This window comes from Chionomys nivalis, chromosome 6 (assembly GCF_950005125.1).
Source record: "Chionomys nivalis chromosome 6, mChiNiv1.1, whole genome shotgun sequence".
Taxonomy (NCBI): Eukaryota; Metazoa; Chordata; class Mammalia; order Rodentia; family Cricetidae; genus Chionomys; species Chionomys nivalis.
Window position 1 is genome coordinate 81,346,929 of NC_080091.1, and position 16,439 is coordinate 81,363,367.

At 35.1% G+C, this 16,439-nt stretch overlaps 1 protein-coding gene across 15 annotated transcripts in view; it reads left to right on the plus strand.

Moving 5' to 3' along the window:
* Adgrl3 (adhesion G protein-coupled receptor L3) overlaps positions 1-16,439 on the plus strand; it is a 742,119-nt gene that overhangs the window by 649,601 nt on the left and 76,079 nt on the right. For all 15 annotated transcript variants that reach the window (XM_057771795.1, XM_057771780.1, XM_057771783.1 and 12 more), the window contains 2 exons: positions 10,657-10,723; positions 13,722-13,813. In XM_057771795.1, the coding sequence (XP_057627778.1) occupies positions 10,657-10,723; positions 13,722-13,813 (159 nt within the window). The remainder of the gene's footprint in view (positions 1-10,656; positions 10,724-13,721; positions 13,814-16,439) is intronic.

Below are 16,439 nucleotides of genomic sequence, written 5' to 3' on the forward strand. Positions count from 1 at the left end.
TCATAAATGTAGGCAAAACACCACATAAAAATAGGCAAATCTTTTTTTAAAAAATCAAAAAAAAAAAAAAGAAAAGAAAAAAAAGAAAGACATTCGTTTCAAAAGATTTTCATGACAACTTGAAATCCCAAACAACAAATAAAAGTTTCACAAGTAAAAGTGCAAAGAACTCCTGGTAGAAGACCAGTACTTTTATTTTAGGTGTAAACAAAAGAGGAAGAATAAAATCAGAGAAAAAGAGTAAGCAGGACCCTAGAAACAGAACATTAGGACTGAGGGTCAAGGAAAGTAAGAGAAAGTCCATGTCAGTTTTTCAGACTCAGTGATGATTTATGTCAAAGATAATGCTTGTAAGATAAGCACCACAGAGAAGTCACTTAATTGTTGGCGGAGTTTTTCTGTCTAGAAGCTGCTCTCAAATAAACACACAGAGGCCCATATTAATTGTAAATGTTTAGCCAATAGCTCAGACTTACTACTAATTATCTCTTACATTTTAGGTTAACCCATAATCCTTATTTATGCTCTGCCATGTGTCTATACCTTTATTAGCATGGCACATTCATCCCCTGCTCCCTCTTCATCTGGTTGTTGACACTAGACTCTGTCCTTCCTCCTTCCTTCTTTCTCTTACTTAGTCTGGCTTTCTTGCCTCACCTTACTCTGTTCAGCTATTGGTTAGTCAGGTTCTTTATTAAACCAATCAAAGAGACATATATTCACACAAAGCAATGGAATATTCCATAGCACTTGATCTTTGCAGCAGCTACCTTAAGACAGTGCTAGAAGCACAAGCCAAATCAGAAGGTTTGAAAAATGTCAGTTAGCAGAAGCTTCAGATATTATCTATATCCTCAAGTAACCCCACTGAAAATACTGATTTGTATAGTGACAGTAATGGAGAAATTTTAAAAATTGTGTCACATGAGCTCAGAGGCTCAGGATCTATGGGAGAATGCTTGCCTAGAATGCAAAAAGAAAAACAAATGTGCTGTGGGACAATGGTCTGTACCATGTCAATTATATTTTAAATAAATGCTGATTGGCCAGTAGCCAGGCAAGAAGTATAGGCGCACTGATCAGGCAGGAAGTAGAGGTAGGGCAACAAGAATTCTGGGAAGAGGGAAGTTTGTTTCTGCAGTCATGACCCAGCTACAGAGAAAGCAAGATGTGACTGCCTCGCCAAAAAAGGTACCAAGCCACGTGGCTCACATAGACAAGAATAATGGGCTAATATAAGTTATAAGAGTTAAGAAGAAACCTGAGCTAATGGGCCAATCACTTTATAACTAATATAGACCTATGTGTGATTTCTTTGGGATTTAACGATTGTGGGAACTGGGCAGGACAGAAACTTCAGACAACAAAAATGTTGGAGAATTTTGTAAAAGATGAAGCCTTAGCAATGTATAGACTGAAAGGAAATTGAGTTGACATGAAATTAATGCTAAGAAAAATGGTTATTTCTCATTTGTATTTAGTGCCAAAGACGGAATGTGAGGAAAGATTCCCAGGTAATAAAGAAAAAGATACAAAACAAACCATAGCATTAGAACTTAATTGAGTATGTTAAAGGTAGCTTTAGAATTCACCACTCCCATTGTTAAATTGTGTAGATGAGAAAAATCAAGCATATTCATTCTGACTTGTCTATCATTACAGAGATAGATATAAGCAGACATTGGATATATTCTCCAGTTTATTTCAAATGCTGTTGGATTTACTTTTCTGATGACAAAGGGAAAGGAAGGAAGGAGTAATGTACATGTCTAAGCATGGAACAGTTCCACAGGTATAAGATGCTGACTTTTTGTGGAGTGAAGTGGTGAGGTCATATTAAGTGGACAAGAGTTTTGAATAGCTTTGAGATGAGCATTATGGAAAATGTGTTAAAGAGCCAATTAGACATTAATAAAAAAGATTCTGAGCCAGCAGTAAAGGCTTGGGTAAGGTGAGATAGCATCCATTTGTACAGAAGTTAATAAGCCAGATTTCATGATGAAATTTCTATCAGAAACCTGAACATGCTGGCAGTAAAGCAGCTTGCTTCCCAGAAATGGATATTCATAAAGAGGGAATGACACAAAGAAGATACCAGAATTACTGAGAGCATAGTTAAAATAGGGCATGTGGTGCCCGGGCATCAACAATACACTTAGAAGGAGACTATTTCATTTCTGGTGAGTTCTTTTCTTAACACAGTGACAGGCTATGCTCTCTCTCTCTCTATGTAACCATTCTTTTCAGGTTTGATGTTATAAATTGCCGTCAAATCTGAATTCATTCTGTCAGTCCCAATAAGAACCATGGGATCAGATTACGATTAGCAAAATGATAACCAACATTGCTTGTAAAGATTTTAGAAAGGCATTAAACTCATCATAGGTCCTCTTTTTTCTTCTCAAATAATGTCTTTATTGATATAATTCACAGGCCATACAACTACTCCTTTGAAGTATATTCTTCAAGTGTCTTAATATGTTCCCAATACTATGGACTCATTATCACTAATTTTAGAATATTTCCATCAACTATTAAAAAACCCATTATCTGCCCCTTCCCCTGGATCACAGTATTGTGCGTTTTGATTAATGCATTTTCCCCCTGAAACGTAAAGCTGAGTGATATCATTATGAGTGACCTTACACTCTTACCAATGTTGTTCTTAAACAGTTCCCTCTTGTTTATTTGATGTTTCTGGTTTTCTTTTGATTTTTCTTCTATGTTTATCTTTTTTCCCAAGTTATTTGCAAATGTCCCTCTTTCTGAACTGAGTCAAATTGTTTGCTTTGTGTTTCAGTCATTCAGTTTGAAACAAATGTCATTTTCTGGATAGTATAAATCTGTCTTCTTAGAATCGATAGTACACAGTCCCTAGTGATTTTGTTAAAGCTTTGGCCATCATTCCTTTAATTTCCTGCCCCATGACTGGTAGGTCTCATTTACTGACATGATTACTCTCTGGGAATAGCAGCTAATTTATTTCCCAGTCATGATTCTAAACAATCCTTAATTCCTCAGTTATGTAATTAAGATTTTCCCAACCAAAAGCAAAATAAAGAGATAGATTAAAGAAGGAGTGAAAGAGGGAGGAAATAAAACAGAAAAATCTGGTTCAATTCTATCACTAGCAGGCAGAAAGCATTTTATTGTTTATGTTACATTTAAAAATTGTTCACGAAGATGACTCAAGGATCTGTGGGAAAGATATACTTAACTTCAACATTGGGGGAGTTCACTGAACCCAGTATCTGCCTCTGAATGTTTTTCTTCTTAAGGAAAGTTTTTCAAAAGATAACTGTTATTTTGTGTTAGATATTTACCACAGAAGCTGATAATGTATCATGTTTCTATTTGGGCCTAATCAAGATATCTTCTTTAAAAAATTGTAGTCAGTGGGATTTATTTATTTATTTATTTATTTATTTGGTCTGGCACTGTGAATTGAACTTGACTCATTGCATTTGAGGCAACCACTCTAACACTAATTTAGACTGGCAAGGCATTGGATTTTGACTCAACTCCTAATACTTCTGCATTCTATAATTTGATCTTCTGCCTTGGTCTTTCCTGCCTCTCTAATTGTTTTTGATTGCTTTTACTTTATTCAAGAAAATGATCTGACTGTCCAAGTACTTGCTAACTGTGTAGCTTTTTTTTCTTGTGTAATAATGCAGCAAAGAAAATTTTTAGAAGTTATCAGAAATGGTTGGAAATATTCATAGAACTGGCAGAAGATATTTAATAGAGAATTTTTTTTCCCATGTACCTCTTAATTAAGTTTCAGGCTACATTTATTTCCAAAGACAATTAGAATGTGGGTATTTTCATCTAATATAAATTCTTATGATCCAGAAATGAAAGATATTGCCATCTATGTTCTGAAATACTTCCTAATATCTATAAAGTAAATGCTTAAGTCTTGGAAATTCCATGATTCTTAACTGTTATTCTAATTTAATATTTATAGTATATCCAGAATAATTCGAATTAATGTATTACATTGTAGTGTAATCTAAATTATAGATTTCTCCTTTCCCTCTTCTTATTTTGCTTAATCATTTCATTGTAGTGATAATGAGATGTTACATCTGAAGCCTTTAATAACAGCAGCTTACATTTCTAAGAAGAAAGACTCATACTGATGGTAGATGATGAATTTACAGATAAAATTGTGTTGTAGGCTAAATAAATGTTATTTTGATACAGATAGAGATAGCTATCATATTCCATCTGGCTGATGGATTATGATGTGTTTTTCTATGAAATGTTATTAGGCTGTTGAATTTATTATGTACAGAACACATACTCATGAACAAAGCTTGCATAATTTGATCTTAAGATGTTGTTTAGTTTTCCATCAATTTGCAATGCTTATAAAAGAGTCATTATCTTCTGATGTTTGTATAACAAAATCTTTTAATCTGATTGACATATACTCAAAAATACTTATAATAACATTAGGATTCAATAACATGACGTTTTAAAAATTCATTTAAATAACCAAAAATCTTTTAAAAAATAGCCCTCGGCTTGTGGATCACAAATCTATATTACACTGCTAATAACAAGCATATATTTCATTTTTGCTTTTGATCTTTTATGCTTTTATTCTTTTGGAGAATCAGTGAAGATAATTCAAAAAGGACTGTTCTGAAATACAGTTTTAAATACTCTGATTTTATGACCTGAAACAAATCAGTTCATTTAAAATTTATCAAAATGTTATGAAAATATGAACAGGTCAAAGAGTTAAAAGTCTAAATAGTGTAAATTGATCCATTGGACCTTTAGTATGGTCTCTGGTGCACAACCAAAGGGAGAGTGGATAGCATCCTGAGTGTCTTGGAAGAAGAAGTGAAACAATGAGTAACAGGAAGGAGAAGGGCACTAGAAAGGGTAAAGCTAGAGGTAGGTATAAGAGATAAATTGTGGGCTAGAAAATTGGTACAGGGCTTTAAAGTACATGGATTAAATCAAGAGCATTCATAGCCTATCCAAAATCCATGGATAGCAGAAAAAGAGCCAAGCTCTTAGAAATAATTGACATCACAATGCAATCTGACAGTCGCTAGAACGTCATCTCCTAATCTTTACATTTGTCTCAGCAGATTACTAGCTTGGGAATAATTATAAAGTTGTAGTCTATGTTAAATAAAAATCACTAAGTTTATTTCAGTTTATCAAATAACTCCTATATAGAAAAACAGTCACTGATGGTTGTAAAAACAGTACATTATAGGATTATCCAATTACATTATAGTATTATCATAAAAAAGAAACTCGAGGAACATTGAGCTTCACAAAAGCTGATGGCTATATTTACTTTATAAATTTGTTCCAATTTCTAATCACCAAAACCCTCTCAGAAAAATGTGTGTGCTGCAGAATTTATTACAGCACATGAAAAAGCATTCTTATTTTAATTGACACAAAACATTCAATGAATTTGTCAACAGCTATGTGTCTGTTGGATATATGAAATAGCATAGCCAATGAGGAAGTACATTTCAGTTATATTACAAGGTAATACACACACATTGTATATATGGAGAAAACATGTGTAAGCTTAAATATTATTTTATTAATATCTATTTGCATGCTTTCTGTGAATATGTATTGAAGACTAAGATTTTATTGTGCCACCATGTTTCATTCGTGAACAACTTGATATGAAAATACCAAAAATTTTGCTGTCTAACAACACCTGAAAACTCTTTCTGGTTTCATTTGAAGAAAATAGCCTTGGTAATCTATACTTCTTCAGAAAACTTTGGAAACTAGTTAGATGTATGTTTGATTAATGTATTATTCCAGAATATAATCCAATACCTCAAAGCCATTTGTTGACACTATACTCCAGATCATGATAAGGAACTACAGTCTGGTGGTGTGACTGGTTCTAAACACCATGGAACATGCTTTATATGGTTGTTGTGTCTTTGGGTTGGTGACCCTGATGCTTTTCCTAAATACAGAACTGTCCCCTTAAAGGATGGGGTATGAAAATAAATAAAACAGTTACCTGTAGTTTAGTGTGTAAAGATGGTAAATTAAGCAATAAATTTTATTTTGTGTTATTTTAAGAAATTAATTTTTCTGTGATGTAAAGATTTTTTTATTTTTCTGAGTTTACATGAAGGTAGTTATTATTGAATAGGTAATTGGCTTTTTAAGGGATCATGAGATCAACTTTTTTACTAATAATTTTAATGCTATGTCCTACATTTTGGAGAACAAAACTAGATTGATTATAACAATTTATCTTTGTGTCTTAGCACTGGTTCTTTGGAATATTGAAATCAATAAAATTATATCAATGCAATAAGACTTCATCATGTAAATAGCAATCTGTTATTACCTTTTGAAAACTAATACAATAAGAAAATTTCATGGCACATTAGTGTTTCATTAATAAAACAAAAGACAAGGCACACGTGGCACATGAAAAGTGTTCCTTTGACTTCTAGACTGCATTTAGTATTGAGCAAGAAGGAGGTAATATGGCCAGGATGAGTCTTCTTTTCAACCGTAGGTCATGTCTTTTTTTTTTTTTTTTCAGTACTTCTAAAAGCGCAATTCAGAGATTGTAAACAATGGGCTGAATATCCTTTAACAGTACAAAACCAGGTGTTTTAAAAGCTACACAAATACGACTTACCAAAACAACCAGTTTTGTTAGGTAAAAGTTACTTAGTAGATCCCAGTGGTTTTCAGATAAACCATTTTCTTTTAGAAGTACATTTGACCACTTATAAGCTGAACTTTTTGTGTTTGGTGTAGTAGATTGTTCTTTTAGCATGCGTTTCACTAATTGACTCTGATCACCTCTTAGTCAGTGGTTCTAGATTTTATCTCAAGAGCATAGGGGGCAAGAGTTTAGAATAGTGTGGAGTGGGGCACATACCTGGCGAAGCATGACTATATAATACCATTCTTTACATTAAAGTCAAGGATGATTCTTTTAATATTGGCACAGAGAATAGAGCAAGAACCATGTACATTTTGAAGATGGGTAATCCGAAAGAAATGAAACTCAGAACGCTTTGCAAAAGCCAGCATGCAGCCAAAAACAACAGCAGGTATGGCCATATGGCAATCAAATTAGAAAATGCATTCTCGCCACACAGATTCCAGAGGATAGTAAAGCACAGACAGCAAGCATGCAGGAATGATGTACTCAGTGCGCATCGAATTTCACACTGCCTCTTCCACTGTTCACTTATAAAGAGAATTTGAATAATTTTAAACAAGTAGATACTGAAGAATATTCTTAAAGGCTAAAAATAACACCTCATTTTCCTTCTACGTTTAAAGGAGAATTGTTAAGCCAAGCACATATTTCAAAATAAAGCATTTGTTAAGCTGTTATTTCTAAAGAAATCAGGTTTGGTAAAGATAAAGTTAATGCCATTATGTTATTTAAATAAAATACTTGAAGATATTAAAGTTTTAAATCACCATTAATCCAAAAAATCGCTCATAGCATGATTGAAGTTAGGGCTGTTTTTTACCTGGAAAAGCTATTTTCTAGAAGATCTTGAAGCACATTTTTCACATGATAAAAATTATTTGCTGAAAATGTGGTTTAGTTCTTAGATGACCTCTCGAAAATTTTGTGAGTTATAAATTGTCTATCCTATTATCAATTATTCTTCAATGTATTACTAATGTCGTATTTTGTTGCTATAACTTGAACAATGGAAAGAGAAAGAGACAGAGAGAGAAAGAAGACAGAGAACACGGAAAGGGGGGATACATCTGATTTAATGTGAATAAATGCACTTGCATTGTTCTTTGTTGCTTTTAGCCTAAAGGAAAATCTAGTTTTCTAAAGAACCTAGACTTTATGGAAATCTCTCTATTCATTCAAGTCACTCACGTACAGACAATCCTTTAAGGTATGACAAGATAGCTTACAGTGAGAATGAAGACAGAGATCCAAGGTGAAGCTAGATCTCTCTGACTCATATCTGTTCATAGGCAACACTACACCCCTCTTTTCTATGACGAAATGTAGCTGGCATTCTTTTGTGCCACTAACTAGCTCTTAAATCATGACATGGAGACTAATTATTAGTTATGAATACTCAGCCTTACCTTTTGCTCCTTTCTTGCTAGCTCTTATAACTTAATTAACCTCTTTCTCTTCATCTGCGTTTTTCCTTGGCGCTTTTTGCCTGCCTTCCTGCCTTCCAGCCTTCCCTCCTCCCTCTCTCCCTCTATGCTTCCCTCTCTCTCTCTCCCTCCTCCCTTACTTCTTTCCTTCTTTCCTTCCTTCTTTCCTATTTTTTCCCTTTCTTCTGTTTTTTTCTCTTTCTGTTTACCTTACTTTCCTGCAGTCTCCATGGGTGTCTGAGTTGTGGCTGCCTGGCTTATGGCCCTGGGCAGGTCCCTCTCTTTCTCCCTCATTCTCCTCCTACTTATTTTCTCTTTACCTACCAGCCAAGACTCTCCCTCAACCACCTAGCTATTGGCCATTCAGCTTTTTATTAGACTAGTCAGGTGCCTTAGGCAGGCAGGTGAAACAAACACAACACATCTTTATATAATTAAACAAATGCAGCATAGATAAATGTTACACATCTTTACACAGCTAAAATAATTTTCCTCAGCATAAACAAATGTAGCATATCTTTACATAATTAAAATGCTTTCCACGATAACAAAATGTTGAAGTATAAGAGGAAAGAGATAACTAACTGTTCAAAGAAAGAAATGGCTAGTAATTTAAGCCCTAATTGCTTAAATGAATTGTACTTTTCAAGCAGAATTCCTATGTGTTTTTGAAAAATAACAAACCATTTTGTCTAGGTAGAAATGATGAACTAATTTTCAGTCTCTTGCTTGTCTGCCTACCTCACTGCTCCTAAAATTAGTTTATATGAATTTAAGGTAAAAGATGATAGCCATATGCCCCAGAGATTGATGTGTGGTAGTGATTTGGTTTTTGCTTAGAAACATGGCTACCAACCATCTTAGGAAAATGTAAAAGTTATAAAAAGTAGAAAACAGCAAACAAGCCATAATAACTGTCTCTACTAGTCAAGTGAAAAAAAACTATTAGTATTTTTTGTTTGTTTTCGAGACAGGGTTTCTCTGTGTAACATCTCTGGTTGTCCCGTTACTCACTCTGTAGATCAGGCTGGCCTCAAACTCATAGAGATCCACCTGACTCTGCCTCCTGAGTGCTGAGATTAAGGTGTGTACCACTACCACCTGGCTACTTTCAGTAATTTTTAAATAAAACATATAGCTAAAGCCTTTGGATTATCCACTGTGCTGTCTCTACTCTCCTGTGTGGGATAACTCAACAAGAGTTAATGGGTTTTTCTAATCACTTCAACAAATGTATGTGTGCAGCCATGAAAATAATGAAGTATGTACATAGTGTATATATATTGTTTTATTTATTAAATACATATATTTAATAAAGAGACGATATTAATATATTTCATAGCTTTTTCACTGAACAACTAGTACTACTTCCTTCCTCGTCTTCTTCCTCCTTCCCTTCTAACTTTCTTTATGGTTCTAGGAACTGAGCTCAGAGTCTTATGGGTCATTGAGTTCTGTCACCAGCCCTCAATATATATTTTAAATGATTCCCTTTGGGGCAAACATAGTTCTGCTCTAGTTTAAGCTTTCATACCATTTTATCAGATGAAAAGCAGTATTTTGTTTATCAGTTGATTATTGAAAATATATATATAATCCTTTCCTGATAATGTTCTGGTATCCCTTCGCTCTTTAATTTAACACTTGTATAATCAGCAGTGTATCCAAGCCCTTGACTATAAGTTAAAAGCACATAACAAAGTGCTATTAGGTATTTACCAGTGGGAATGCTCCTTTTTTAATTATGCGTCAAATACTGCAAAATGGCAAATTATTGAAGATATTATTCTTAACATCAAATAATTTGTTCAATATTTGCATTAATCTTCCTCCTAACTAGTCGCTTTCACTTTGTCTTCTTGTCACTGTGAAGAATGGAAACATAATTTCTCATGGGCTTTATGAAGTGGGGGAGTACTAAATGCAGCTGAAATTAAGTGATTAATAATTTACTTTTTAGGTCATGAATCAACTTCTTCAGATGCTAAGGACCACTTGTAACCCCAGAAGACGAGCAGTAACAATGCTCTTTTTAAGGCTTCAGAGCTCTCAAAGGTTGGCTGCCCAACCTAATTAAACTTCAATCTTCTGATACCAAATTTATTTCTTCCTTGTACTGAATTTCCTCAGATCTTCTTGACAGGAAAATGTCACTTTGCCTGACAGCTGATAGACAGCTTATGTAGCATTGTAATTGGAGAGAAAAGGATAGCTTAAAGCTACTGCGTTTAATGGCTATATGCACGGGTTTTTCTTTTTTCTCTCTAAGGTTTCAATGACAGACACAAAAGGCCTTAGCAAATAGGCCTGATGTCATTTTTCCCCCTGCTTCCTCCAGGGGTAATTATCTTACTCCATCAATAGCGTTGTCAGAAATTGGACACATAATTCAACATTTAAATGAACAAGCAATGTAATATTTCCTGTCTCCCCGTGGAAAGCTGTGCCACTTGCATTCTTCTCTGTCACTTGCTCACTCGTGATGTATGTTCTGTAGCCAGTCCTTGAATGGCTTCTCTCCCTTGTGTTTCACTGCAGATGCTGGCTGCGACTTGACACCTACTTCATTTGGAGTTTTATAGGACCAGCGACCTTGATAATTATGGTGAGAACCCCTAATTAACTACGCACTCCCCAGGTCACGAAATAAAGCTTCCACTATTCATGTACTAACTGTCCTAAATTTACATAGGTTAATTTGGGGAAAGCATGTACTTATATGACCTTACATAACTCAAGCAATTAGACACCCATTATAGTCTACTTTTATATTCTAAAATAGTTCATCAAAACCGGTAGAAAAGGAAAAAAAGCATTTGCAAGAGTAAATGGCTACTCTAGAATTTAGTCCCACACAGTCCATACAGCTGTCTAGACAATTGAACAATGACTACTTTAACTTTGACAGCAGCATATTTCCCTTCCTTTTCTTTGGGATAATTGGAATTGAAAATAAACGGGAAATAGAAAAGTAGACGAACACATGACCATTCCTTCCAGTTACTTATTTATTGATTGATTCATTTATTTATGTAAATCCTCAAGACGTTAAAGAAAGATTTTACATGAAAAAGGCACAACTAAATTAGCTAGCTGAGTGTTCTGGAATCATGCCTCCTTTTACACTTATATCTGAATAGCACCTTTATTTTCTACATCGTTTGTCCCCATTTAAATGAACCTGTTGGTATCATTACCATTACAAGCCTAGGGCCCACAAGATGATATTGCAGGTTGAAGTGCTTGCCACTAAGTCAGAGGAACTGGGTAGTCGGAGATCTTAGGCACCCACAGGGTAGAGATAAATAAACCACTCTGCAAGTTATCCACTGACCTCTATATATACCCACCACCACGTATACCTCCTGTGTCCACTTACACACAGAAAAAGAAATGTAATAAAAATATACAAAGCTACTGCTCATTTTTTGGAAAGAAATGGTAGCCTCTTTGCGGTAAATAAAATATAGGACAAAGTTTTTTTCCTGAAGACCTTTGGGCTAGATATATTTTGAAATTAAAAATACTTCAGATTTGAAAACGAACAATATGGCATGATTACTACATAATATACATATATATGTGTGTGTGTGTGTTCATACATAAATATGTCTTGCATATGTGTAAACACACATACATACATACACACACACCGGGAAACTCCTATTGTCTAAAATCAATCACACTGACTATTATATGTGAGAGACCAAAAATCAGTCTGTAACAAAATAGCATTTCTGGCAGTAAAAGAAAGAAAGGAAAGAATCAAAGAGAGTAGGATGATGGCCCTGGACATCCTTATGTCAGTACAGAACTGGCTTTCCTACTAGTTGCATTCCGTTGAGGTCAAGCTTTTAGCCACTTGGCGATATTTGTTTGTGTACTTGTTTCATTTAAAGTTTTCTCCTTTCATTTGATTTTTACTTTTGAGACTCAGGAATCATTGATAGAGGACTGTGATGCTGTATTATGGCGAGACTGTCAATGGAGCATTTAAGTGAACCTTCGTGGTTTGCAGCAGGTCCCCAATGGTAGAGTGGAGAAGCTACTCACTGGTTCAAGTGTAGTTCAGCATGTGGCTTTTTTTTTTCAGCAGTGGTCCTCAATCTGAGCGTTACTATCCCTTTGGCAAATGTCTGTCTCCAAAACTATTTACATTATGATTCACAGCAGTAGCAACATTACAGTTATGAAGTAACACTGAAAATAATTTTACAGTTGTGGTTTCCAACAACATGAGAAACTGTACTAAGGGATTGTAGCATGACAAAGATTGAGAACCACTGATTTATAGCATTCACATAAGGTGTAGCTAATTTTTCCAGAGTATGTTCTCTTAAGCTATAGTCATTTTTCTGGCTTTTGTGGCATAACAATGTCACGAGAGCCTGCTTACAGTTTAGTCTATTGAAGCATCAGAATTTAACCAGCATTTTTTAATTCATTTTACTTACGCATTCAAAATGACTGAGGTTGGTATTTGTATTCATAGCCAGGTGTAGCAGTGTGTATCTGTAATCCTAGAATGGATGGTCAGAGGTAGAAGGATGACGAGAAGTGCAAGGCCAATCCTGGTCTCTGGAGTGAGGTATAGGTCAGCTGGGACTATACACTGAGACTGTTTCAACAAAATAAATAAAAGAAAAAAGTATGGATATGTTAGTAATTTTGCGTCTTTAAAAGCACATCTCTAACCTGGGGGACTGACCAACCCAGTAACTACCCAGGCACAGAACCGGGATTGAGTGTTGGTCTCGCCAATAGGTGTTGGGGTGGAGGGAGCATGGTCCTGTGGTCCAGGGCTACAGGATTTCCAGGACACAGAGCAGCAACGGGGTGTCCAGGAAGAGTCTCCATGAGGGCTCCGTGTCTATGGTATACCAAAGACCAGGGGCCTGCAACCAAACCAATGATTATTTATGATGAACACCTGCATGTAAAGATGAATGGATAAAGGGGTTTACTGCATGACTCCCCGTGTCACACTGCATCTTCCATAAAGAAAATTTCTCTCCTTTCCTTTTTTTTTCTTTCCCAATTTATCTTAATTTTTTTATTTGGGGAGAGAGGGTTGCAGGGGCAGAGGATGGATGAAAGGACTTGGTAGATGGGTGGGATCGGGATGCATGATGTGAAAGACATAAAGAATAAATTCTTTTTAAAAATTTAAAAGATGTATCTCTAATAACTAAAATGAATTTTTCTATAATTAATCAGTCTCAAGATGTGTTCATAGTTCATAGGATATCAATATATTAGCTCTCCTAGAATAATTCCTGGATTTGGGGTGTTTGGTTTTTTTTTTTAAGCATGCTGGTGGCTTTGAGTTGTTCCAGAATTTCAACAGCGTCTTTCAAAACTGCCACTGATTTTGCATTTTGTATGTATTTGGTAGAGTGACTTTTTTTTTAAATTCAGTGGTATTGCAATTTGCAAAGCTCACTTCTTGCCTTTGCTAAAGCATTAGACAGTCACCTGTGACTCAGTTCCTTTAAGAGTCTACTGAGAACTAATTTCCTAGAACAATTCATGTGTTACAAGGAATGGACTTGCCTTTTTTATATATTACTGTTATCTACATAGCATTGCCTTTTGCATTTCAGCTGAATGTGATCTTCCTTGGGATTGCTTTATACAAAATGTTTCACCATACTGCCATACTGAAACCGGAATCAGGCTGTCTTGATAATATCAAGTAAGTGATTCTTAGTTTTATTTTTATAGAATGTACTGGAAAGTTATTTCTAGTTTATATTGTAAAAAAATTATAGCAAAGTTCAATGTATTGATTTTGTTAAGTAAGCTTATTTTTTGACAGTTGAGGTAACTTGATTAGCCTGCAATCAATGTAATGAGACCCTTTCTCCAAACCTACCTCTCCCTGTAAACTGGAATTTATAAATATGCCTTTTAGTTTGTTGGTGTTGTTTGTTTTTTTCGAGACAGGGTTTCTCTATAACTTTGGAGCCTGTCCTGGAACTAGCTCTTGTAGACCAGGCTGGCCTCAAACTCACAGACATCCACCTGCCTCTGCCTTCCGAGTGCTGGGATTAAAGGTGTGCTCTACCACTGCCCAGCAATAAACATGCTTTTAAAGCTACATTCACTATGTCCTTTAAAGAAGTGCAGCATTTATAAATGCGAATAGAAACCACTTTGTAGTGCAGTAACTATGAAATCGCTCACACTGTACTCAATCCCTGAGAGCAATAGTGCGTGCAAAGCCCAGCAGTGATGGTACCTTCAGTGATAGTTCCTGCAGAGATAGTATCATTGCAGTGGCACCTGCAATGATATTACATGCAGTGGTAATATCTGCCGTGATGGTACATGCAGTAATTATATCTGTAGTGATGGTTGCTGCAGTGATGTTTTTTGTAAGTGGTGGTTGCAGTGATGTGTCCTGTAAGTGATGGCTCCTGCAGTGGTTATACTTGCCAGCAATGCTACCTGCAATGATGGTACATGCATTGATTATATCTGCAGTGATGGTTCCTGCAGTGATTATACCTGCAGTGATGGTACCTGCAATGATGGTACATGCATTGATTATATCTGCAGTGATGGTTCCTGCAGTGATTATACCTGCAGTGATGGTACCTGCAATGATGGTACCTGCAATGATGGTATCTTCAGTGGTTATATCTGCAGTAAGGTTTTTGTAAGTGGTAGTTGCAGTGATGGTACCTGCAGCCATGGTTTCTGCAGTGAAGGTACCTGCAATTTCATTTGTTAATGAATGAGAACTGGTAGTACTTGCAGATACCCAAAAGAGAATTTTACACTACTGGAAAACAACCCTGAAATGCTGAGTATGAGTATTCCCTTAGCAGTTGTTTGTAGCTGTCCTGTTATCCTTCTGAGGAGAGAGATACACTTTTTCTACTATTCACAAGCATAGGTTGAGAATGTTTTATCCGAAAAGTTCAAGATCAAAATATTATAGAATTTTTTTTTTCTTTTCAAAATAGTTTCTCTGTAGCTTGGGATCCTGTCCTTGAACTAGCTCTTGTAGACCATGCTGGCTTTGAGCTCACAGTGATCTGCTTCCCTCTGCATCCCGAGTGCTGGGATTAAAGTTGCCTGTAACCAATACCCAGCATTTTTTTGTTTGTATGTTTTTGCCTTGTTTTGTTTTTTTAACATTATAGAATATTAAGTATTTCAGATTTGAAAATATTTATATAGAGTTCATGTAGAGGTCTATGGTTAAGAATTCCTAATCTGACAATAAAAACCTGAAGGCATCTAAATCTGAAGATCAAAAATCTAAAGCTTTTTGATAATTACTTTTGGATGTCAGAGCATATCAGGTTTGGACTTTCCCTCTCTGAGCCTTTATTTTGAGCCTTTATTTTGAAATGTAAATATAAATTCTAACTTAACTTCCTTTGAAACCTTCTCCTGGGAGCAAATCTATTCAGAACATTTTCCACTCAATTATTTTTTTTTGCTTTCAAAATCTGTCCTTTATTACTAATTTTATATGTCTTTATCCTCAGGCAAGTATAAGTATGCAGAAATATAAAATAATATTTCTTGTTAACTTATAATAAAAATACATATAAAAGCTAAATTATATTTTCTAAATTCTCTGAATTCCTTGTTATAAGCAAAATTGTATTTTAATTTATTTAATGATCTTAAAACTTGAAAAAAGATATTAACATTGAAAAGTCTTACACATACACGCACACATAGGCACATAGATACACCCATGCTAAATTGTGTTTTCATGTGATTTCTTACGATCTCTTTCGACTTGGCTCAGTAATTCTAATGAAATGAACACACCTTCAAGACATTTCCATGTGCTTCCAGATCCCCCTTGAGTTCTGCCTGACAACAGCGATGTCACCCCTTTCTAGTTTTCTATATTGGTGCCCAAGATTAGCCATAACAGGTGTTTCAGAATGCCACAGTATACTAAGATGATAGTGACAAAACCTATTGACATAAAGCAGTTAATTTTTGGTGAATGAATAACTATCCTATGTTAATTTAAAGGAATAGCCAAGGAGTTAGGCAAGTAAGAACATTCTGGGATTAACTAGAAATTTTCCACACTAAAGTCTTGCCTCATCTATTTACTTTTACTTTTTTGTTATAGTCATGATTATGTTACTGAACTATGTGCAGTTAAGTGGTTTTTCTAAATATATTGTGCATCCATGCTGTTCCTGATTAAAGTGAGCTTTGATAAGTTAACAAACCCATGAAAGACATTTTTCTTATCACAACATACTTAACTCAAGTCATTATGAGTTGTTTACATACCTTTTTTTCTAGGTTGTAAACGTTATTTAGGATATTTTTAAAGT